The following is a 24,822-nucleotide window of genomic DNA, read 5'->3' as shown; positions in this document are numbered from 1 at the left end:
CTAAAAAAATAAACTTTAAAGGATATGAGCTTGTTACACAGACTGATCAGAAATTAGAACACAGTACCTGGCATTTTCTGTGGCATATTTTTATTCCTTTTAAACAAGTAAAAACATCAAAAAAAAATAACCCAATCAATAAATGAGCCAAAGAACTGAACAGACACTTCTCAGAACATGATATATAATCAACAAATATATGAAAAAATGTTGATCATCGCCAGCAATTAGAGAAATGCAAATCAAAACTACTCTAAGATTTCATCTCACTCCAGTTAGAATGGCAGCTATCAAGAATACAAACAACAATAAGTGTTGGTGAGGATGTGGGGGAAAAGGTACACTCCTACATTGCTGGTGGGACTGCAGACTGGTTCAACCAATCTGGAAAGCAGTATGGAGATTCCTTGGAAAACTGGGACTGGAACCACCATTTGACCCAGCTATCCCACTCCTCGGTTTATACCCCAAAGATTTAAAAACAGCATACTACAAGGACACAGCCATATCAATGTTTATAGCAGCACAATGCATAATAGCTAAATTGTGGAACCAACCTAGATACCCTTCAGTAGATGAATAGATAAAGAAAATGTGATATATATGTATGTATGTATGTGTATATATATATACACATACATACATACATATATACATACATACTCAGCAATAATAGAGAATAAAATCATGACATTTTCAGGTAAATGGATGGAGTTGGAGAATGTCATGCTAAGTGAAGTAAGCCAATCCCAAAAAACCAAATGCTGATGTTTTCTCTGATAATATGAATGCTGATTCATAATGGGGATGGGGGTGGGGAGCATGGGAGGAATAGAAGAACTTTAGATAGGGAAAAGGGGAGGGAGGGGAAGAGAGAGGTCATGGGGTAGGAGAGACAGTGTAATGAGAGGGACATCATTACCCTAAGTACGTGTATGAAAACATGAATGGTGTGACTCTACTTTGTGTACAACAGAGACATGAAAAAAATGTGCTCATTTGTGTAATATGAAGTGAATTGAATTCTGCCATCATATATAATAAATTAAAATACATTTTTTAAAAAAGAATAAAAAATACAGAGACAAGCAAATGGGGAAAACTGCAGGTCAATTAAATTAAAGGCAGAAAAAATTTAGCTTCTATAAACAAAGACATCACTGGTGACTTCAAAAAGAGTAGAACCATTGGAGAAAGAGGTTGAGCTAGATTGGAATTCATTCACATTATTGTGTAGCTGTCATCATCTTCCAATGCTGCATAGCATTCATTATGTGACTATTCCACACCCTTTTAAATCCATTTTGTTGTTGATGAACTTTTGGATTGTTTTCTGTTTGGGGCCATTACAAATAATGCTGCATGAATATAGTTGGTGGACAAAAGTATGCATACGTTAGGTATGTACCAAGAAGTGAAGATACTGCATCATGGGGCAAGATCACCTCTATTCATGTGGTAAAGCGCCTTGATTTTGATGTCATCAGGGGGTTATGTGCTGCTGCTGGGATTTTGTCTAGTTTAGCCATTCTTGTGTATGCAGTCATACAACTTTATTATTTTGATTTTATGACTGATAATATTTTAATATATTGTTTTATAGAGTATGAATACATACTCTATATGTATGTATATGTATCAAATACATATTTGCTTTGGAATTGGATTATCTTTGTTAATATGTGGAGGTCATACATTCAGTAGTTTGTCTCTATATTGCAAACTCTGTGGGTTATGCTTCTGAATCTCTAAATGGTGTTATTTTGATGACAGAATTATTAATGTAGCTCAAATCATCAATCCTCCTTCTCTCCCTCCTTTTTTCAGTATCCCTAAATTGCCAAGGCTGGCCCCAAACTTCAGATCCTCTTGCTAAGCCCTGAATCACTGGGCTTACAGGTATGGATCGCCATGCCCATCTTAATCCTCCTTTCATGTTTTTGTGTTTACTGTTTACCAATTCTTTGCCTACCAAGTTCAGGAAGGTTTAGGAGTCCTTTTGGGAAAAAATAAATATTTTGGAAATGAAAATATTTTTAGAAATATTGTTTTTACCTTTAACTGGCACTGGGGATTGAACCCTGGGCCTTGGGCACAGTATGCAAGCATTGTACCTCTAAGCTACATCCCCAGCCTTCTTAATATTTTGAGACAGTGTGTCACCAAGTTGTCCAGGCTGGCTTCAAACTTGCAAAGCTGAGATTACAGGCACACACTACTGTACCTGGCTTTTTCCCTCTTTGATATTTAGGTTTTATGATCCATCTAGAATTGATGTGCATACATGGTGCAGTAGGATCAATATTTTTCCTCCTATAATATGGACATCCACACCATGTATTGAAAATACCAGCCTTTTCTTTACTGCACTGTGCGGCCACTTTTTATAAACTAGGTGGCTGTGAATTTTATTGACATGCTTATCTAGATTTGTGCTAGTGTCACTATTAGAGTTCTGTGTCTTGAAAAGCAAACATAAAAACAGCAGTCATAACATTACTAGAATGAAATGGTGTTTTGTATAAGATGCAACAGTCTTCTCACTTTGCTCTTTTGCTTTCAGTTATATCTGTTCTGGCTCTCCACATTTCCATTAATTGTTAACCTTCTCATTTTTTTTTAAAAGTATTTACTTTTTTTTTAGTTGTAGGTAGACACAATACCTTTATTTTATTTTTATGTGGTGCTGAAGATCGAACCCAGTGCCCCACGCATGCCAGGCAAGCGCATTCCCTCTAAAGCCACAACCGAGCCCTAACTGTCTCATTTTATCTCCTGCTAGTTTGAATGTTGACTATCTCCCAAAGGCCCATGTTAGACACTTGGTCCTCAGGATGGCATTATTGGGAAGTGGAGGAATCTTCAAGAGGTGAGGCCTAGTGGAAGGTCTTTCTACCACTGGAGATGTGTTCTCAAAGGGGATTTTGGGAGCCTGGACTCTCCCCTTTCCTTTTTTTCCTGGCCACAGAGGTGAGCAGTTTTGCTCCAACATATCCTTTTCCCCGATGTGCTGCTTTGCCACAGGCCCAAAGCAGTGGGGACAACCATTCATAGATTGAACGTATAAAACTGTGAGCCAAAATTAACCTTTTCTTTTGATGCTAATTATCTCAGATTATTTTATTTTAGTGACTGAATGATGCCTAACTTACCTAACTCCCTCAAATATTATTGAGAATTTGACTGGGAATGTACTGAATCTTTAGATCAATTTAGCAAGAATTGATATTTGAGCAATGTGGAGTTTTTCAAACCATAAACATATTATTTTTACTAATAGTAAGATCTTTAAATTTTTCTTCTCAGTAATGTTTGCTAGTTTTTCTGTGCAGAGCTGAATGTGCACCACTGCTAAGTATCTGATGGCTTCTTTTTATATTACTGTAAATGGTGTCTACATTAAATTCTCTTATGTTTTGCCAGTTACACAAATGCAGTTGTAGTAACCTTATCTATATTGACATTACTTATTCTAAGAGATTGCTTGTAGATTCTTTTGGATTTTCCAGTTACATAGACTAAAAATGACTATATAGTCATTTTATTTCTACCAATCAATTTTACTTAGTTTCCCCGCCTTGAACTTAAGGCTATAGATCTCATAAATAAAACCTTACATGCATTCCACTCATTTGAATATATATTTCAAGACAAGGGATCATCATCAGAAAGTTGAAGATGCTCAAAAATGTAAGAGACTGCCAAGCGTGGTAATCCCAGCAGCTTGGGAGGCTGAGGCAGGAGGATTGTGAGTTCAAAGCCAGACTCAGCAATTTAGAGAGGTGCTAAGCAACTCAGCGAGACCCCGTCTCTAAATAAAACACAAAATAAAGTTGGGACATGGCTCAGTGGTCGAGTGCCCCTGAGTTCAATTGTGGTATCCCTCCCCCACCCCCAAAAAGGTAAGAGACCAAGAAAAGAAACATACATTAAAAACATCTGAAAATGAGTAATTGGAAAAGGAAAATGCAGAGGACAAAATATTTATATTATAAAAAAATACTATGAAGAATAACATATTCAGTCAATGAATAAGAACAAAGTACCTAAAAAAGTTAATGGATGCATTGGAAGATAAAAATACAGATAGGTAATATACCCTGCTTGTAACATAGATGTCAGGTCCATCAAAGAAGTTCTGCTACTCAAAAACATCTTCGAATTATTATTGGATAATCCACTTGCAAACAATCCATTTTCAATACCTAAAAACGTCTAGTCACTAAGAGTATACATTCAATCATAATGGCAAATTTCAAATAATTGTAATTTACCACAGAACTCCTAAAATTAGTTTAAACTATAAACTTTAATAATGTTAATATCAGCTACATCTTTAAAGTTTTATTCATAAGTCATTTTAATTAAAATAAACTTAATTGAAAAAACAACCTGTCTCAGAATTACATAGTATGAGATGTTTTAAGTGCATGTAACTAACAGTACAAATACAGTAATTATAATACCCAAATGTTAGTAGCATATAGATTTAATGTATCATATGTACCCAACAATGAGACTAGACCCTATCTTGAAAATTGTATACAAGCACTTTTCATTTTATCAATTACAAGGTTCATATGCACCTGTAACAAAACATAACAATCTGTTAAATGCCAAGGGAAAAGACTAAACAATAAATTAATCCTTTAAATATGTTTATGAACCAATATAATTTTCTTGTTGAGTTTGATAGGCTAAAGGCTATTAAATATTTAGAAGCAATGAAATTAAATATAGTTTGGGAAGGAATTAAATAATTAAGTATCAACAGTGTATTTGTTGGCACAATCAAGTCGGTGTCTACATCTTTATAAGAATATTAAATATAGTAAAATGTTATACTATATCTACTTGGAATCCTGATGAGAGCTTTCTAAAGTTTCTTGTCTCTTTCACAGAGAATACATACAGGGAATCCAAGCATATGATATAACATGTGCTTTGGAAAATACATTAGTTGCAGAAATGCCCACAATAAGCAACACTATCTGACGGTATAGCAAAATGAAATGATGTAGTAATACGAAATATAAAACAGGATAATAATTTTTACTCCAACTTGAAGCAAAAATAAACATGAGCTCATTACTTATGTATCTTATTATAACAAGGAAATGCTACTTGAAAACATTCATTCTTGCTGGCCATGGTGGAGCACTACTGTAAATTCCTGTGACTTGGGAGGCTAAGGCAGGATGATCACAAATTTGAGGCCAGCCTCAGCATCTTAGTAAGACCCTCACCAACATAATGAGACCCCATCTCAAAATAAAAAGTAAAAAGGACAGGGTATAAAGCTCAGAGGTAAAACATCCCTGGATTAATTCCCCAGTACCAACCAAAAAAGTTAAATATACTTTATACAATGTTTATTTTGGATATGCTAATATTTGACCGGTACTTTGCTAAGTACTACAGGTACAGTGATGATAAAACAAACAAGGTTTTCTGCCAAGAAAGAAACAAAACCTAATCTAAGTAGTTGTTATATTCTTAAGGTATGGCTTTTGAAACAAACAGAATTTTTTCCAAAAAGGTAACTTTTAAATTGAGTGTTTATATATACAAATAGTAATTCAAATTAGGCATGATGGCACACACCTGTAATCCCAGTGACTAAGGAAGGTGAGGCAGGAGGATTGCAAGTTTGAGGTCAGTCTAAGTAACAAGAGGATCATAGTTAGAAACAAACTACTAATCGACAATTTTAATTGATAGTTCATGAACTAAAATCCTGTTTATTTTTCCCAAAGTATATTCTTACAGGCAAAATTGTTCAAAACAATGAAACAAATATTACATCTATTTTTGCATACTTATTCTATGGAAAAAGTTTCCATTTTTAAATCAGGACATCAAAGACAATTTAATCAATCATATCCTCCTATATCCGAAACAGATATCCATCAGTGCATCAGCAAATCTGCAGAAAGCAATTGTGACTGAATACAAGGCTATTGTAATCAATCTTCATCATCTCTTTGTAAAGGTATTATCTGAATTTCTTTGGCTATCCTTTCTGCTAATGCTTTACTATTTGCAGCAATTATTCTTCGTGACATCAAATCAAATGGTCCACCTAAAATCAGATTGAGAAAACAGTTATATCCTGTATAAAAATAATTCAGAAAAAAACAAGTATAGTTATATGTATCATGAACAACCTTAACATTTTAATATGTTCAGTTTTCTTAAAAAAACTACTGTTAGATAATTATAATGTTTAAACTTAACAGTATATGACTGAATCTCTAAGCATTCTGAGTAAATACCAGGGTAAAGGTGGATCTCAATTCATACCAATCTGAAAAGTGTCTTCTCTTTTTCTCTTTTGTGCATGCTTATTACCTTTTCATTGTTTGAGATCTATGGAAAAGAATCTGACTTCAATACATTTTCATACTATTGTCCTTTCTCATTTCCTATTTCTCTGCTGCTTTTTTCCCCAGGTCACTGGGGAACTCCTTAAACCCAAATTCATTCCTTAAACATTTTGCTCTCAGCTCAAAGGAGGTATTATTAAACCTCTTTAGGCCCAAAGTAGAAAATGATAATGAAGGAAGTCTACTGTCAACTATCACCATGGTCACCATTCAGAAAGCTCTTCGTAGAGCCTCAAATCCAATGACTGCCTAGACTTTCTCTACAGCCTCTCAAGAGTTCCTGATACACTTGAAGGGGTGTAGCCATTTGTCACTGTTAGTCGAACATTACCATTAGTTCTAATCCTTGCTTCTATCTACTATTTTTTAGACTTTGCATCAAATTGTATAGCTTGTTTTTGCCTTAAAAGCTGAAAATTTAACATGTATCAAACATTTTTTAAAAACCCTATATGGAGAGGAAAGTACACAGAAAAATGCTTTATTGTCCCACAATTTTACCTGTTACATCCATTAGCACTCCACCAGCTTCACTAACAATGATGCCAGCTCCTGCCATATCCCAGCAGTGAATACCCATTTCATAATATGCATCTGCTCCTCCAGTTGCCACAAGGCACATATTAATAGCTGCCGTTCCAACGCTCCGGATTCTAACATTTGAAAATAAGATTGGAAAAATCGTCCTCTCAAATACTGTATTCCTCCTTACTTTCAGTTTACTTTAAGTGTTGACAGACAACCTGAACCATCTAGAGGACACAAGTAAAAAACAGTGGTATCTGATTTTGAAATAAAAGACATAAAATTTAATTATCTTGGTGTACTATATAAATCAAAAAACTAATCCTCACAAAGCAATCATTTAATAAGATAAAAACAAGGATTTTTTTCAGAAAAAAAAATTCTGAAGAATACACTGAAAGTCTACTATGATAGCATTCATGTATATTCACATGTCTAAACCTAGGCACTAGTTTATTTTACATACATACACACACACACACACACACACACACACACACACACTCGCTCTATAGTGTAAATAGTCTCTAGGAGATATAAAACATCATGCTATTGGTCATCCCAACTGGGGGTGCATCACACATGTATCTGAAGGAATAATATTAGCCTTGTCTGGAATCTGCAGAGACCTCGGTCTGTCATGGAAGATTACTTTGGGTTTGTCTTCTCACAGTAACTCTTCCTTAGAAATATACCAAGTTAAGACATAAGTACTGGTACTACTTGATAGCCACTATAGTATTAACTGAGTCATGACAGAATCAAAAAAAAGCTAAAATTAATACCAGGAGCAGTGGAGCACACCATAATCCTAATGACTTAGGAGACTGAGGCAAGAGGATTACAAGTTTGAGCCCAGCCTGAGTAACTCAGTGAAACCCTGTCTCAAAAAATAAAAAGGGTTGGAGATATAGCTCAGTGTATAGTGCTACTGGGTTTAGCCCCCAGTACAAAAAAAAAAAAAATTTAATTTAAACAAAAGAAAAACTATGCCAAAATTAACGGGCAAGTTTGATGTTCATGTAGTATCAAAGTATCTTCCCACAAGACACATAATAATTGCAACAGGAAAAATATCATTTTTATAATGTTCTACAGTTCCCAAGGTATCAATGTTAACATTTACAATGGAAAACAGGACCATGTACCTCCTGATAAGATGCCTTAAGAAGAAGATAAAACTTCTGTGGCATTCTTGCCAAAAAATGCAGAATCTAAACAAACAAGAGGAAATCAAACCCACCCCAAGCAAGGAGACAAACTACAAAACATGTGGCCTATAATTCTAAAAATATTCAAAATCAAAAAGACAAAGACTAGGCAAATGTTCTACACTAAAGAAAACTGAGGAGAAAGGACAACTGAATGCAATGCATGCTCCTGAAATGGACCTTGGTTTAGAATTGTTTCAAATTTTGAATAAGACTTCTATATTAGGTTATGTATCAAAGTTAATTTACTGACTTTTTTGCATGTGTGTGTGTGTGTGTGTGTGTGTGTGTGTGTGTGTACTGTTGAACTCCGGAATGCTTAAGCACTAAGCCACATCCCTAGCCCATTTTATTTTATTTTTTTTATTTTGAATCAGGGTCTTGCTAAGTTGCTTAGGTCTTCCATAAGTTGCTGAGGCTGGTTTTGAACTTGTAATCCTCACCTACCTCACCTTCCTAGACCACTGGGATTACAGGTTGTGTACTACCACACCCAGCCAAATTCCCTGATTTTTATAAAAATTTTTACCGTTACAGACTGTTCCTTTTATTAAAGAAATGGATATGTTTGTGTGTATTTAGAAAAAGATTCATCATGTCTGCAAGTTACTTTCAAATTTTTTTATTGAAAACTCTTTTTTAATCATTTAACATCTGGAAATAAGGCAGTGAGTTCTATCCACCAAAATCTTTCAAAAAAACTTTAAAAAAAATTCATAGGGCTGAGGATGTGGCTCAAGCGGTAGCATGCTCGCCTGGCATGTGTGCGGCCCAGGTTCAATCCTCAGTGCCATATACAAATAAAGATGTTTTGTCCGCAGAAAACTAAAAAATAAATATTAATTAAAAAAAATTCATAAAGGTGTTTTTTCCTCTTCTCACATGGGATATAATTCATAGTAAAGGTATTGTTATCTCATGCTCTGAAAAGAACACACCAAGATCTTTTACAAATAATCCTTTGATATTCCACTAAGGGACTGACCCCAAGTTAGAAGAACAGCTATGATGGCTACTAGTAAATCTTGGGTCCTCTTCTAGTGAACATTTGAGTTCTCAAGCAAGGAGTTTAAGAGTCAAGAAGAGCATATTCTTCTATGGACAAATATTTTCAAAGGATTACCAAAAAGGTTACATGATTATCAAATAATAAGGCCATGACCCCAATTCTTAATTTTGTGTCTGAATCCTTAGTCTGGCAAAAGAGTAAGGACTGTCTATGGTATCAAAAAGATTTGAGTTTGCTCCCATGCCCAGCTGCTTAAAAACTAAAATTGTGAAAAAGTCTGATTTTAGCTTTGTGGATATCAAAACAACAATACCAATTTACCTTGGATGACTACTGTAATGACTACAAATACCCTAAGTTAAGCATTCACAGAGTGCCTAGCACAGAAAATGTCTAGTGAAAAATAGTTTTGTTTATGAAGAAACTTTCCCTAAACCATTGTCAAACACAATCTACAAGAGACACAGTAAATGAATTCCTCAAAATTAAATAAAGGTAATTGGCCCACAGTCATTTTACTTTATTTCTCATAAACAGTATTCCCTAGTTAGCAACCTATTAGACTATTCTTTTTGTTTAAGACATTCAACCAGATTATGATTCTCTTGGTCTCATTTTGTTTTGTATAAGTAATTCTGAAGTCACATTCAAGAATCAGCTGAATCCACAGACCATTAAAAATATAAAAATAAAGAAATCAATAAATATCCCTGGTAAATCAATATATATCCTGGTTAAACTACTGAAAACATCCTAAAGTAAAAATTGTATTTTACTTAAGCCAATGGCAAAATAAATGGTCAAAGTTGTAAACACTTGCAGCTTTTTTATGGCTAACATAGACATTTTAGTGTCCAATGTTAAAGTGCTTCCTTCAAAAGAGCTGTGGCAATAGATTTTTAAAATCACAGTGTTCCTGCCTGAAGGAAAACATTCTGGGAGGTTCTACAGCTACATGACAGTGATTCTTTTACTCATTACGATTATGGGCCACAGATTTACAGCCTACAATGACAGTTTGTACCATGGTCAAACTATATTTTTAATGTCTAGACTCCTAAAAGAGAAGTTGAATTCTGGAGAAAGAGAAAGATCTAGAGGCTAGGGTTGTAGTCTTATCTCCATCTAGCTGTCTGATCTCAGAAAACCACTTCATCTCACTGTGCCTCAGTCAACTAGACCTACAAAATAATGGCTTATTTAATGATCTTTTTGACTAGTGCCAAGAGTTTTAAAAGTTAGTAACAATATTTTCAGGGAAAAAAGGTAGAAAGGTAGGAACAGTTGGCAGTAAAATAAAATCATGAAAACATACTATTATTCCATAGCTTTTTACACATGATTTTTCATTCAAACTAACTACAATAAATGTCAGAGAAATGCTACTTAATATAGTCATAACCTATAATAAGTTAAAGAACGTCAAACCTCCAGATCTGCCCAAAATATTAAGGAAAAATATAAAAATAAATATGTTAGAAAACTAAAGCGTCAATTCAATTTGAATTAAATATCCTATCAATATCCTCAAATACTTATAAATATGAAAGAAAATGCTAAATCATAAAAACAGAAACCAAGAGCAGAAATGGACCCAAATAAATAAAAAGTTTGTTTTAAAAATCTAGATGATTAAACTTAGAAAAAAAGTGGGGTGACCCCACATTATATAAGAATCAAATAATAAATTACAAGGTTCCCAAAGAAAAACTTAGCGAGTAAAATAAGAAAGAATTTAAAAAGGACATAGAGAAAATGGTGAAATGTAAGACACAAAGGATGTAACCTTCCTACTGGTGTCTTAGAAGAAAAAAAATGGGAACAGCAGAAGTGAAATGGCATTTAAAACTAACTCAAGAAAATGTTCCAGCAATAGACATAAATCTACACACTGAAACAGAAAACTAATCCAGAATGAGCTATTCTAAGATAAATCCTTGCAAAAATATTAGCCTTCAAGGGTTTTTTTTTGGGGGGGGGAGGGGCTGGAAAGGGTGATTCTCAGAGCCTCCAGTGAGATGAAATAACTTAAAAGCCAAGAAAATTAGATTGACATCTTATTCAAAAACAATACAAAAAGCAAGGCAACAGTGAAATAGCATTTTCAAGAAATAACTTAGTTCATACTTTCATATCCAGCCAAGCTGCCTTTGATGTTTCAAGGCCACAGAAAAGGAGTTTGGAAAATGTCAAAATTCAGGAAATACTCTGCATACAAGGAATCTACTACAGGATGCACTTCATCTAATCAAAAGGTGACTGGAAAACTTTATCAAGTTTTATGGAACTGTGAATTGAAGAATACATAAAATTGATGTTTTGACAAAGTAGAAAGAATTCCAACTTAAAAATGGGAAGAAACTGAGAAAATGGGAAAAGAAAGTAAATTTCTGTTATATATGTAACAAATGGAAGTAAAAAAATCTTGGGACCTATACAGATAGTTAGTGGATAAGTGAAAAAAAGAATATTAAAGTCACCATAAAAAGTTTTAATGCCCAAGAAGTTCACTAGAATAAAATTTAATTTTATAAAAATACAAAAAGAAAGTTAAAAAAAGGAGAACTTACCAAATAAACATTGTAACTATAAATAATATACACAGTAATTACAACATTAGATAATACAGCAGAATTGAGGTCAAACAAAATAGTCCTATCAATTCACCAATAGTACTCACTTGTCTATTCAAAAGATTTTAAAATTGACTTATAAATAAAAGTTCCACTTATGTTCTATAGAAGAGATACATTTAAAATGCAGGAATTTAAGAGGGCTAAAAAGAAATGGGGGTGGTATACAAAGATTTAAAAGGCAAATGGGAACAGTAAAAAGGAAGGGATGGCAATTCTGATGTCAAAGTAGCCTTCAAGCTAAAAAGCATAAAATAAGACAAAGAATACTTTACAATATTAAAATTATAAAATGAAGGTATAACCATTACAAACAGGCATCAAATAACATCTTCCAACTATATAAAAGCCACAAGAGTCATGAGAAATACAGACACACACTAACAGAAGGCTTTAACACAATACTCTCAATATAAGACAATAGACAAAAATACAAATAATATGATTAAGATAGACCTTTGGCTATGCATTAAATATTATACCCTGAAAATAGAGAATATACTTTTTTTAAAAGTATATATGGAATCTTCACAAAAATTGATCACAGACTAGGGCACAGAGAACTCTGGTGGGTCCTTTAATGAAAAATTATTACAGTTCAATAAAGCTACAGATTAAAAATGATAAAAAAAAAACCTTCTCCTTATGGACATTTAACAATATAACTCCATGCCAGGTGGGTGGTACACCCAGCATCTGGAGCCTGAGGCAGGAGGATTACAAGTTCAAAACCAGCCTCAGTCACTTAGCAAGACCCTGCCTCAAAATGAAAAAGAGAAAAAGGCTGGGGGGATGTGGTTAAGCAGCCTTAGGTTGGATCCCTAGTTAGATAAAAATGTATTTATTAAGAAAGTAACTATACCTATTCCTAGGAAATAAACTGAAAAATTTAGGAGTAAAAAGCCACAATGTATGTAACTTACTCTGAAATGGTTCAAGGAAACACACACATACATACACTCTCTCTCTCTCTCTCTCTCTCTCTCTCTCTCTCTCTCAGGATAAAATATAAGGCAAGTGGGATAAAGTGTTAACAGGTGAATCTAGGTAAAAAGTATACTATTTTTCTTTGTACCATCTTACTTCTACTTTTTGTTAAGTATAAATTATTCAAAAGAATTTCAAAATTATATTACAAAAAGTTTTCAAAATTGTATTACAAAGGACTGAGGTGGTAGCTCAGGGGCAGAGCACTTGCTTAGCATGTGTAAGACACTGGGCTTGATACTCAGCACCACAGGAAAATAAATAAAATAAAGACATGCTGTTCATCTAGAACTACAATATTTTTTAATTGCATTACAAAATTAGAATTATGGTACTGATTCTGTGTTTTAATAAAAATTATTAATTTCTAAAGAAAAACACTATTTTTAAAAAATACTACATTGTCTGGAAAATGAAAAGAGCTTACCCATGAATGGGAATGGAAAAAAGCTTTTCCATGTTAGAAAGAATAATTCGTACAGTCTCTGGTGTTCTGGAAGAGCCCAACTCAGTCACCAAGAGTGATTTGGTAATATCTGAAAAGGAAATGTTTCAGATAATCACTAGATTTTAATATTAGAATTCTAGCAAAAATGTGACATTTCCAATCCAAACTATAATAGGACATTTTAATACCTCTTCCTAGCTTTATCAAATGTCTTTCTAAGCCTTACATGTTAAAATACTGATATACTTATCTTCAAGTGATGATTTTAATAAGTAAAGATTCTAATTTCTTAGACTATTACCTAAAATGTATAGAATATAACCAGTTTACATAGAGGTCTGAAATAAACATTTAAAAAATATAAGTACACAAAATCAACTCCACCAAAAATTAGAAGACAAATCTACCTTCTTGCTTTGAAACCTGCAGTTTTTGGCCATTACAAAAGGCACCTTTTCCTTTCCTGCCAGTATACATCTTATCTTCTACACAACTGTACACAACTCCAAATTCCATCTGTGGAGGAAAAAACAGTTTTCTTTATCAACCTGAGAATTTTTCTTTATTAAATCAGTATTTTTTTTCTAAAAAAAGGAACTGAAAAATTGTAGTATAGTGTAACAATGTATTCAAATGACAAAACTGTGGAATACTTAAAATGCTCATTTCCAGTCTAGATAGAAAAAGAGGTTATCAAGCCTGAAATCCTCAACTTTCCTTCCACCCAAGTCTAGACAGAGCCCCTACTTTCCCTCTCTCCATTAGTTTTAAATGCAGACAGCTCTTTCCAATTTGCTAGGGTGAAAATGCTCTCCTGTGTTTCTACTTTCTCGTCCATTCTCTGAAAAACTCCTCAATCAACTGATCCCTAATCTTATTCTTACTGACCAAATGCCGTATCTACAGAATTGGAGGCTGCTAGCTATCATCAATACTTCGATACTTAGTCTGACACCTGTGTGCTCCTGGCTCTCGTTTGTACCTCACTCACAAATCCATCCCAGTGTCATGATTTTATAATCTTCTCCCTAAAAGCTGTGTAACTGGGGTGTTTCTATACCTAGGGTATTTCCCCAACTTCCATTACTTCCTTTGCCCTTTTAGCTCTACATATTCTTACAGATTGGTCCATTTCAATTAACAAATTCAGCTACCACTAAAAACTTTGGTTCCCATCAACCCATCACTACAGACTGAGAGCATATGCTTTCACACTTTGTCTTACAGAAACCTCAGGGGTCAAAAAAATCACTTAAAAATCGCTTCTTCAACCTCTCCAAACTATTGTTTCTGATTGAAATGCTCTCCTTTTCTTTTTTGTTTGGCAAATTTTTAATTTTCTAAGTAGCAACTCACATAACTAACTTCTAAGACCCCTTCTGGTAGAAATATTTCCCCAACCCACAACATGCAGAACTGTTCATATCTTCTTGTGTGTCCCACTGCCCTGAAGTATGAGTTCAATAGCAGGGTCAGCATATAGCCCCAAAGCTAATTATATGCTCAATGCTCAAATAGTTCCTTTGGGATTTTCTCACTTTTTAATATAATCCTGTAGCTAAGATTTCAACTAATTTGTGTTTTTATTTTCAGAAATTTCTTAACTGTTTTATACATGCTGATATAATATACAAGCTCCTTGAAGATAGATGTCAGTACATATCCTTTACTGTTTGGATAGTCAAGGAGTCAATCAGCAAAGAAAGGCTATAGCTATGGATTTTACTCAATTGAGTTCTGGATGTAGGTATTCAATGATGTTTAGGTCCACATTTTCCAACCATGCTTTGGCTCTTGCTCCTTTCTAGACTCTGAATATCTCTATTCACTAGTACCTACTAAAGTATTCCTAGCTCCCAAACCTCACCTCTTCCAGGCAGCATTTAAAATCACATCAACTGCTATCATTATCTGATTCTATCACATATATAATGGTGATTAGATACTAAATTAAATTTCATTTACTTGTGTCCATTTTCTCCTTACAATTCCTGCTTCTCAGAAAACATTAAATTTTCTTCACTGGAAATGGATTATGAAAATTTTAATAGTTCTATAGTTTACATTCAAAGTTAAACAATTATATAAACTGAATCTAGAGACAAATCTGAACTATTAAAGAGATACATTGACTCTTCCTCAGAATATGATAGCAAGGCATTTTATGAATGGTACATTTAAAACAACATACCTTTTTATTTACAACAAAGCCAATCGAAACAGCTACAAAAGGAAATCTTAAAAAAAGAGACAAAACCCACAAATTTACCAAGACAGAATTTAATTTTAATAAAATCCACCTTTTTCATAAGTGCTTACAAAGTTTTTCATACAAAGGCTCATCCCTCTTTCCCCAATTAAGTTTATAGAGTATGTAAATAGGAGGAAGGGAAGAAGCAGTATATATACACATATATTTATATTCATACATACAGAAAGCCTCTGCAGGCATGAAACATATCTGTAAGGAATCACAAGAAACTGATGATAATTGTCATTTCCAGAAACAGATGTTGAGAAATCAGGGAATAAAGTGTGAAGTACACATGCCATTTTCCATTTGATGAAGGTCAAATACCATGAATATAGTAAGTATGTAAAATATTCTTTTCATAAAATAAAAATAAATTGGAAAAAAGTTTAAATTGATCCTGGTTAAAAGAAGGGGCTGTATGCTCAGCCCTTTTTTTGTTCATTTCCCTCACAGCCTGAACCTGTGATAAAACCAATTCTACAGAATAAATAGTTGTTGCTTATCTGTAATCCAATGCCAAGCTCAGAGCTTCACATTTAAAAAGAATCAGAATTAATAACAAAATAGGTTCAATGTAACTACTGAAAATAAAAACTCTCAAGTATTAAATACTTGAATCCCACTGTATGCACTGTATTATCTTCTTATGTTACAATATATTATGAGCTGCTTTCCACATTTTAAAGATACAACATTCTATCACATTTAGATTCTAGACCTTAACTTTATATTTAACAAGATTCTGTATGTGGTACAGACACAGCAGCTACAAGACAAGTTCAAATACAACATTTATTTATGTGCAATCCCATCAAACTAGGTACTAACTTCAACTCTCCAATTTCATCAGGCTTTCTTCTAATGATAATACACTAAGCTGCAAAATATTTACTAAATTCTTATATAAACGAACTACTCAGTGAATCCCAACAACAAAGAGGTGCCATTAATATAAAAAAGGAAATCTTAAAAAAACTGAGGCTTACGAAAGATTTAAAAGAAATCTTTTAAAAATTGAGGCCTACAAAGATTAACTATCTTGCCTATGGTCATAAAAAGAATTTAAAAAGCACCAGAATTCAAGTCCAAGTCTGTTGATTCTAAACTTTGTGCACCTTTAACACTGTTTTCCCTCTGAATTCATTCTATACGGACACCACTCCATTAATGACCTTTCATTAGTTTTCTACATTGCACTTTCTACAAGTCTACAACATTTTTACTGTTTCTTCACCTCCTCTATATATGATTAAAAGTCCACATAATATGTTTTGCTCTACTATTAACATATACATTTCTTTAGAATAAAGAAGCATAAACAAATTATACAACTCCCTAAAGTATGTATGTTTCTCGGAATATTCTGAAGTTCTACCCAGTTAATATACAAACAGTGATTATATTAAATATTAAAAACATACCTATGTACAAAGTTAGTTGTTCCATCAATAGGGTCAATGATCCATGTGGGGTTATCAGTCAAGATACTTTTTTCCCCAGCTGCCACAGATTCCTCACCAATGAAACTAAAAGCAAGAAAGACAAGCTTCTAATCTCTACATTGTTTCCAACAGTTATCAAACAAGAATATTTCTTTAGCACAAGAATGGACTATAAAACATAACCAAAACTGTACATTATTTTTCCACTGTTGCTTCTTTGTTCTTTCTGTGAAACCTAATAAAAGTGACAGAGCTTTATTTCTCCCAGAGCAAAGGCATATGAAGTTACAGATTCAATAGAAGTTCATTGGATTAGACAAAAGGGGATGAAGGGAAGAAAGGGGGGATAGGACTAGGAAAGACAGTAGAATGAATCAGACATAACTTTCCTATGTTCATATATGAATATACAACCACTGTAACTCCACATCATTTACAACCACGAGAAGATATACACCATGTTTGTATAATATGTCCAACAATACTCTACTGTCATGTATATCTATAAAGAACAAATGTTTAAAAAGAAAAAAAGTTACAGATTCAAAATTCTAAAATAAAATGGCAAGGTATGTAATGGCACACACCTGTACACACACACAAGCACCTAAAAAGGACATTTATTTATTTATTTATTTATTAAAAGAGAGAGGGAGAGAGAGAGACAGAGAGAGAGAGAGAATTTTAATATTTTTTTTTTTTTAGTTTTCGGCAGACACAACATCTTTGTTGGTATGTGGTGCTGAGGATCGAACCCAGGCCGCACCCATGCCAGGCGAGCGCGCTACCGCTTGAGCCACATCCCAGCCCCAAAAAGGACATTTATTGCAGATGAGAAATCATTAGGAAATATAATTTTACAATTAAGTCTATAAATTCTCTACTCATTTTTTTGAGTGTGAGCTGGACACAGTGACTTGTTTCTAACAGAATAAAGTAAAAGTGACAGTGAACAACTTTGAAGACTTCTCACAAAAATGGCCCTGTGATTTCTATCTTTGAGGACAAACCTGTTGTTATGAGCTGCTTAGAGAAGAGGCCCACATAGTGAGGACCTGAGGGAAGCTGCTAGACAACAAACCACAAGGCGCTGAAGTCTGCCAACAACCACAGAAATGAATGGATCCTTCAGCCCTAGTCCAGCCTTGCGATGACCACAGCTTTGACTGACACTTTTGACTGTAGCTTCATGAGACCTTGGCCACAACTTAAGTACAATAGGATAAAAATGTCTAGAGCTTTAAGTTTTTAGAGTAATTTCCTCTGCAGTAATAAATATCAGAGGATATTAAATACATTAATGAGAAAGTAAATCACCCATAAAAATTGCTGTGTATACATGCCTTCTTAAAACAACTATACAAGAAATCTTCGGTAAATTTCACAAGTGATGTCTGAATTTATTGGTATACTTTATTCCTATTTTATTATTTTCCATTTTTCAATACTGAACTATCCTAACAATCACTTGTCATGTTTTCTTTTTTAATCTTTTTCTGTTAACTGTAAACCTTTTTACTGGAGACATTATCTTTAGCCATAGCTTTAATGTTTACGAGACCAGAAAGGCCAATGGCATGACTAGGAAAAAGTACAGAAGCACAGTGGACTTTAAAGTAAGTACAGTGCTATAACTTAAAAATGATGAAAATGTCTCTACTATATTTCTGTACCTGAGAGCCCTGATTTTAGGATTTTCTTTTAAGCTCCCACAAGCTACCACTACTGTAACATATAAAGAAGTTTACAATATAGAAAACATAACTGAGCTTTAAAATCATGCCTATAGCAGATTTTTGCCTCCTAACATTCAAATGTTCCTCTTTTTATGAAAGAATCCAAATTTTCTTCCCTTTTCCCTGATCTCTGGCACTTAGAGCACAAACAACCTAAGCTTAATAATCACATGCTGCTGCCCAGAATTTGTAATCTTAAACCAATGAGGTAAAGACATAAGACTGTTTAATGTCAATCTTTTCTTCCTGCTCTTCCTCCCTGCTCTATTCTTAGTTGCTCCCATTATATCAAAGAAGACATTTGGTATTTGTTTTTTAGGGATTGGCTAGCTTCTGGGAGGGAAAGAGAGAGAAAAGGGGAATTGCATGGAAATGGAAAGAGACCCTCATTGTTATAAAAAACTACATAAAAGAGGTTGTGAGGGGAATTGGAAGAAAAAACAAGGAGAGAAATGAATTACAGTAGATGGGATAGAAAGAGAAGATGGGGGGAGGGGGATAGTAGAGGATAAGAAAGGTAGCAGAATACAACAGTCACTAGTTTGGCACTATGTAAAAATGTGAATGTGTAACCGATGTGTTTCTGCAATCTGTATTTGGGGTAAAAATGGGAGTTCATAACTCACTTGAAACTAATGTTTGAAATATGATATGTCAAGAGCTTTGTAAGGTTTTGAACAACCAGTAAAAAAAAAAAAAAAGACATAAGACTGGGTAGAAAGTATTCAAAACCATCAGTCAAGGGTAAGGCCAGAGATACCCTAAACAATGGTTGCTGTATTATCTGTAGGTATGCCTTCTTCCCTCTCCACAGTCCTGGCCTGAGCTGCCCAAAACCCTCAAAATAAATTCCTTTTCAGATTAAATTAACTAAAGTCAGGTTCTGTGTCTAGAATTAAAATTTTTGTCTAATATATTAACTCCAACCTAGGCTTCTTATTATCATTGGAAATTGATATAAGAAATACCTGTGAGATGGATACTTTTCCTTTATGGAAGAGATAAGCATTTTTTCAACTTTTTGGTCTGTAGCAGTTACCAAATCAGCCGGAGAACTTTTAATCATAACATTCATTTCACATTTTAGAGCTTCACAGATCACCTAAAAAGATTTTTTGGTAAGCAAACAGAAAAGTCATAAGTAATTTTAAATCAAACAAAAAGATAAAATACTGAAATAGGATTTAAAACATTCACTTACAAAAATTGTTATAAAATAACTCTTTAATGGCTATGACCTTCTCAGCACAAACTTATATAACCTTACCTCCTATTTTAGATTCATAACTGTCATCACAGAATGTTTAATGATATAAACTGAAATAGTCTCTCTATTTAAAAGAGTTCATTAAAATGAAAGCAAATGTAAAATAATCAAAATACATGTTTTATCTAACAAGGCAATCATGCTCTACTATATCTCATTTTGGTGGACAAAATTTTAATTTGTACCTCTCCAGCTTGTCTTGCTAGGGTTACTGCATAATCCATGCATTCCTGCCACGGATCAGCCATCTTCTGATTATATCTAACACATAGAAGGACATAGTAGTTACTAATCTCTGATAGTTTTAATCATATAACAGTTAGTTTACAAAAGCATCTCAATTAGCAGAAGATTTTCATTCCAAGATTCACCCCCTTCCCTATTTTAAAGTTCATTTTTTGCCAAAAATTTACTTGTAGGTCCAGTAAAAATCATTTTTTATCTAACACTTCACATCTATTATAGAAACATTTTTATCACAAAAAACAGACTATGATATCATCTCCCTAGGTGTCCATACCATATTAGATTAAAAAAACAAAACAAACAAAAACCTTAAAAAACCTACTGGTTTGGAGAATGAAAAAGAGAGGTATATGGTTGGGTGGAGAACAAAAATAAGAAAAAAAAGAAAATACTTAAATAAAAGAAGCTTTGAAAATAAGGAACAAAAGGCACACGTACTAACAAAAGCCAGACAGGTGCTTAAAACAACAATTTTTTAAAATAAGGTTTTTGTAAAGATAAAAAATTTAAGGTTCAGAGGTGAGAAATAATTCTTAAGACTATATAGAAAGATGATAAAGACAGAAATTGATTTCAATTCTGATTTTAAAGTCTACTTCTCTATTTGGATTCTGAGAGAAGATTCCAGGACTAAAATTATAATTAAAAAAATTAAATTTATTTCCCTGAGTTTTACAAAGAGAAAAAAAAATCACATAGTTTTGTATTGTGACCTGTCCAACTTTCCACTGACTTCTGAAGATTCACTACTGCTTGACCACACTCCAAAGTGGTCAAGTGGTCTGCCTAGCACAGAGAAGCATTTTAAGCTGACATACTCAGAAAATCTGGCACTCTTTATGAGCAATTTTAAATTTTTCCTCTTTTAAAATTGAGAACAGACTTAGTTTCATCTTGAATACTACTCAGAAATCCATATTATATTGCTTACATTACAGGAGAAATGTAACAAGAACAGGGGAAGGCAAGGGACATATAGGGCTTCTGCTGGTTGTTTTTTCTTCCTGAGATAAACATTTAAAGAATTTTTAAAAGGAGGTCACTTTTTGAGTTATATAAGTAACTGCTTAGAAGTCTTCAAGAATAGTATCCAAACTTTATTCCACTCCCCCTCCCACTCTCTTTTCTCATCAGAAGTAGAATCCTTGGGCTGTGTGTGTCTGCTTCCTCCCATTACTTTGCTCAAGTCTCCCACTTCACCTTCTGATTGCACTAATATTGTATCAAGAGCTCAGATTCTTCACTTTTGTCTGCAAATGCTGTATGGGTTGCTAAAAACAGGATTAAATAGTTGGAATCTCTGCCTCCATTTTATATCCATCTTTTAGGATGAGTCACCTAGGATTCCAGGAAGAAGTTCAGATCAATAAACACCTTGTGAGAAGATGAAGGCACAAAGCCCTCCCTGATCAAACTTGATGTGGTGGTGGACTAGACCACAATTCCTTTGGCAGCTGTGAAAAGGCTCCAGCTACGCAAATCCCCAACCCCTGCCCTCATTCCCCTTTCTATAAAACCTCAAAGTTAGCCCCAAGAAGACAGGACTAAACACTGGTTACATCTGATTGGCTGAATCCCCAGAAATAAGTCTCTGGCCTTGGACTCTGGTAAAATCTAATTCTTATTCAATTCCTCAAGGCTCACTTCAAAACGCTACCTTTTCTTTTAGGAATTCTCCACCCAGAAGTTGTTTAATCATTCCACAAACAATTGATGAATACCTATTATATGCTGTATACACACTATGGTGAGTAAAACCACGTCCCATTCATTTACTTTCTAATGGGGAGTCAATGTCAATTTAAAAAAATCACAGACTACATGAAAAATCATAAATATTATACAAGCTAAGCAGAAGAAATACAATGAGAAGCATATAACAGGGGGGCTTTGACTGAACTTAGGTATCCAATAAGGCTTCCCTGAGGATATGATTAAATTAAGATATAAAAGCCAAGTGAATAGGCATCAACTAACTCAACTCAGGTCTCTTGATGCATGAAACATGCACCCAAACATGATAGCTCAGAGACCCAAGAAAATAGGAAGAGATAAAGCTAAGGGAGGCAGTAGAATCACTCCTTACTTAATATGACAGCCATGAAGAATTATTTCAATGTGGCTACTAAACAGAATGAATTGGGTGGTAAAGGGAAAAGCAAAGAATGAATGTGTACAAACATGTTAAGACTTTTAGCTTCAGGATGCAAGAGTCCAGAGGAGACCCAATGGTTGGCTTAAACCTAGGGAGAGAAGTTTTACAGGCAGAGAAACTCAAGAGTCAAGATCTGCTTTGTGGAATAAAACTAGGGAGACTTGGTAACAGATCAGACATGGAGTGTGAGGACAGAAGAGCTGAAAAATGTCCACTTTTCACTCTGGCAACTGAATAGATAATGATGACACCTACTGAAAAGGGAAGCAACAGAAGAGTCAAGTTCAGGAGTTAGGAGACCAGAAGATTAAGAGTTTAATTAGTGTGGCAGAAGCACTTCTGTGAAATCCAGTGACAATGACAATTAGCTAGTTAAACCCTGAGCTCAGAGAAGTATGCCCTGAAGATATAAATATGTAAGTCGTTTGAGTAAGCAGCAACTGAGGTTCTGAATCTTAATGAGAATCCTGGAGCCTTGGCCTGGAAGAACCCACAAAACTTTGGATATCATTTTTAGGGCACTCAACAATGTCTTCCTTACATTTGTATGCATACTGTATCTTCTCAACCAGTTTGAGTACATTTCTTGATGCTAAGGGAAATTCTGAGATGACCTAAAATTTATTACAAGAGCCAGAAAGGAGAAGAGATAATTACAGTTAATTAGTAAACGGTTTGGGGATGTGTGTGAAACCAACATCTAAAAATTCTCTTAACTCTAGGTCCCAGAGAAGTTTTTTTCCAACCTAGCCTCGTTGCTGGTAATTTTAAGAAACTTTTCCCAGGTCCTGGTCCTTTTTCCGGTGAGCAACTATACATGGCTCAATAAATCCTTTTGTTTCGGAGATCTCTCGGTCTCAAGAATACTGGTTTCACAAGGGCTGGATTTTATGACCCTTCACTTTCCCAAAGCCATATATACCTGAAACGTTTCCAACCGTCTCTGTTTCTGATCAGCCTTGCCGGGGTGGAAGTCACACCAATTTACTGCCACCTGTCCCCAGCAGCGCGACCCTGAACAGCACAGGAGCTGTGGCCAAGCCCCCCTCACTTACACTCTGACGATACGACCCTGGCAATGTGCCAGGTCTGGGAGCTCCTTTGAAGTCCGTGAAAATGCGAACTGAGCAATTACCCTACATAAAGTGCCTCGAGGATTAAGTAAGATTGCGCAGTCAAAGCCACTTCACTAATGGTGTGGCTGTTTCTGCTTTCACTCAGAGGCGGCCCGGGATAACGGTGTAGCAAAGAGGTGGCCTCAGCTGCGGCCTTTGCCCGGGGCGCCGAGCCCGCGCCGGAGGCCGTGAGAGAGAGGCCGCTCCGAGTCCTCCCAGCCCTCAGCGCCCACCCAACCCGGAACAAAAGAGGTCTCACCTCGGAAGGTGGTAGGGCGATCTTCTCTCTCAGCAGCCAGCTACCTTGGACGCGGCTCAAGTCTTCCGGATGTGGAGTGGCTGCCCACGACAGGAAGTCCCGCCTTCATAAGGCCTGCCCGTGGGGGCGTGGTCTCCTTGATGCCCCGCCCTGTCGCTGCAGCTTTGCCTCTAACTACGCCCCCGGGAGGCCAGCCTGGGAGCGACGGATCTGGCCTCTATCCTGCTTGCCCTTTTTTTTCCCTGAAAACCCCTTTTTTCTTTGCTTCCCACTCATCCTTTTCGTCTTCTAGTCGTTCACATTTTCCCACTTCCATTTATTTCTCCTCTCATTTATTTCGTACTACTTTGGCCAAACATAAATAGGAGCTGTGATTCCCATTGTGCAGCTCTTATTTGCTAACCCTGTGCTGGGTAGATTTCTTTTGTTTTTTTTTTTTAAATAACTGATTACCACAACCAACTTCGCCCCTGTTCTCAATAATTCATTTAGATACCATTTGTTGAGGACTTACCAAGCTTCGGGTAGTTGTGGTTTTGTATGTGGTGTTTAATAAATTTTAAAACAGTTTCATAAGCAGTTTCATAATTTGCTTCATCATACAAATGAAGGTTAGCGTTGTTAGGTGATTTGTCCTCTGGTCACACAGTAGAGACGGGAACACACTGACTCCAAAGTCCACCATGAAGGAATATATACAACACAGTGAGGTCCACGGCTAATCTATGACCTTTGAAATGCTTCCTCCTCTTGAAATAACAAATTTAGTACCATTTTTTATGTATATCACTATGATGCAAAAAGTGTTGCAAAGATAGAAATCATCCTAACTACATCAGGACCAGAGAAGTGAATTGTCTGGCTCCTTGCTTGTGAAGTGATTGTTTCCCTTAGTTTAATCAAAAGAATGTTATCGCCAGTGGAAAACAGTTCTCAAAGAATGATGTGAATGGTGGATTCAATTCTCAAAGCTTGTGAAGAGCCAGAGACTTGTCTTTGTTCTTCTGAAGAGGATACCTTAGGAACCTGATTTGAATTCCTCTATTTGTATATGAAATGATGATTTGGGCTTTTTGATTTTAAAAACACCTTCAGAAACTAGGAAAAAAAAATTTGGTTCTCCATTGTCAAGTTAAAATTAAAATCTTG

General features: G+C 34.9%; 1 protein-coding gene across 3 annotated transcripts; it reads right to left on the bottom strand.

Moving 5' to 3' along the window:
- Positions 1-3,967: 3,967 nt before the first annotated feature.
- Impa1 (inositol monophosphatase 1) lies at positions 3,968-23,822 on the bottom strand. 3 transcript variants are annotated; one of them, XM_005336003.5, is made up of 9 exons: positions 23,674-23,822; positions 20,084-20,159; positions 19,600-19,733; positions 16,875-16,979; positions 15,391-15,436; positions 13,607-13,715; positions 13,179-13,287; positions 6,888-7,039; positions 3,968-6,082 (listed from the first exon to the last, which is right to left on the bottom strand). In XM_005336003.5, the coding sequence occupies exons 2-9, from the start codon at positions 20,144-20,146 to the stop codon at positions 5,967-5,969; spliced, it is 834 nt and encodes a 277-aa protein (XP_005336060.1). In that variant the 5' UTR covers positions 20,147-20,159; positions 23,674-23,822; the 3' UTR covers positions 3,968-5,966. The 3 variants fall into 3 exon arrangements, with proteins under 3 accessions (XP_005336060.1, XP_021589407.1, XP_077873097.1); XM_021733732.3 differs by lacking the exon at positions 23,674-23,822 and adding an exon at positions 23,222-23,328; XM_078016971.1 differs by lacking the exon at positions 20,084-20,159 and having other exon boundaries at positions 23,674-23,811.
- Between the last annotated feature and the right edge of the window lie 1,000 nt (positions 23,823-24,822).

Source organism: Ictidomys tridecemlineatus, chromosome 7 (assembly GCF_052094955.1).
Source record: "Ictidomys tridecemlineatus isolate mIctTri1 chromosome 7, mIctTri1.hap1, whole genome shotgun sequence".
In the NCBI taxonomy this organism is placed as follows: Eukaryota; Metazoa; Chordata; class Mammalia; order Rodentia; family Sciuridae; genus Ictidomys; species Ictidomys tridecemlineatus.
The sequence above is the reverse complement of the archived record's forward strand: the minus strand, read 5'-3'. Positions and strand labels throughout refer to the sequence as shown.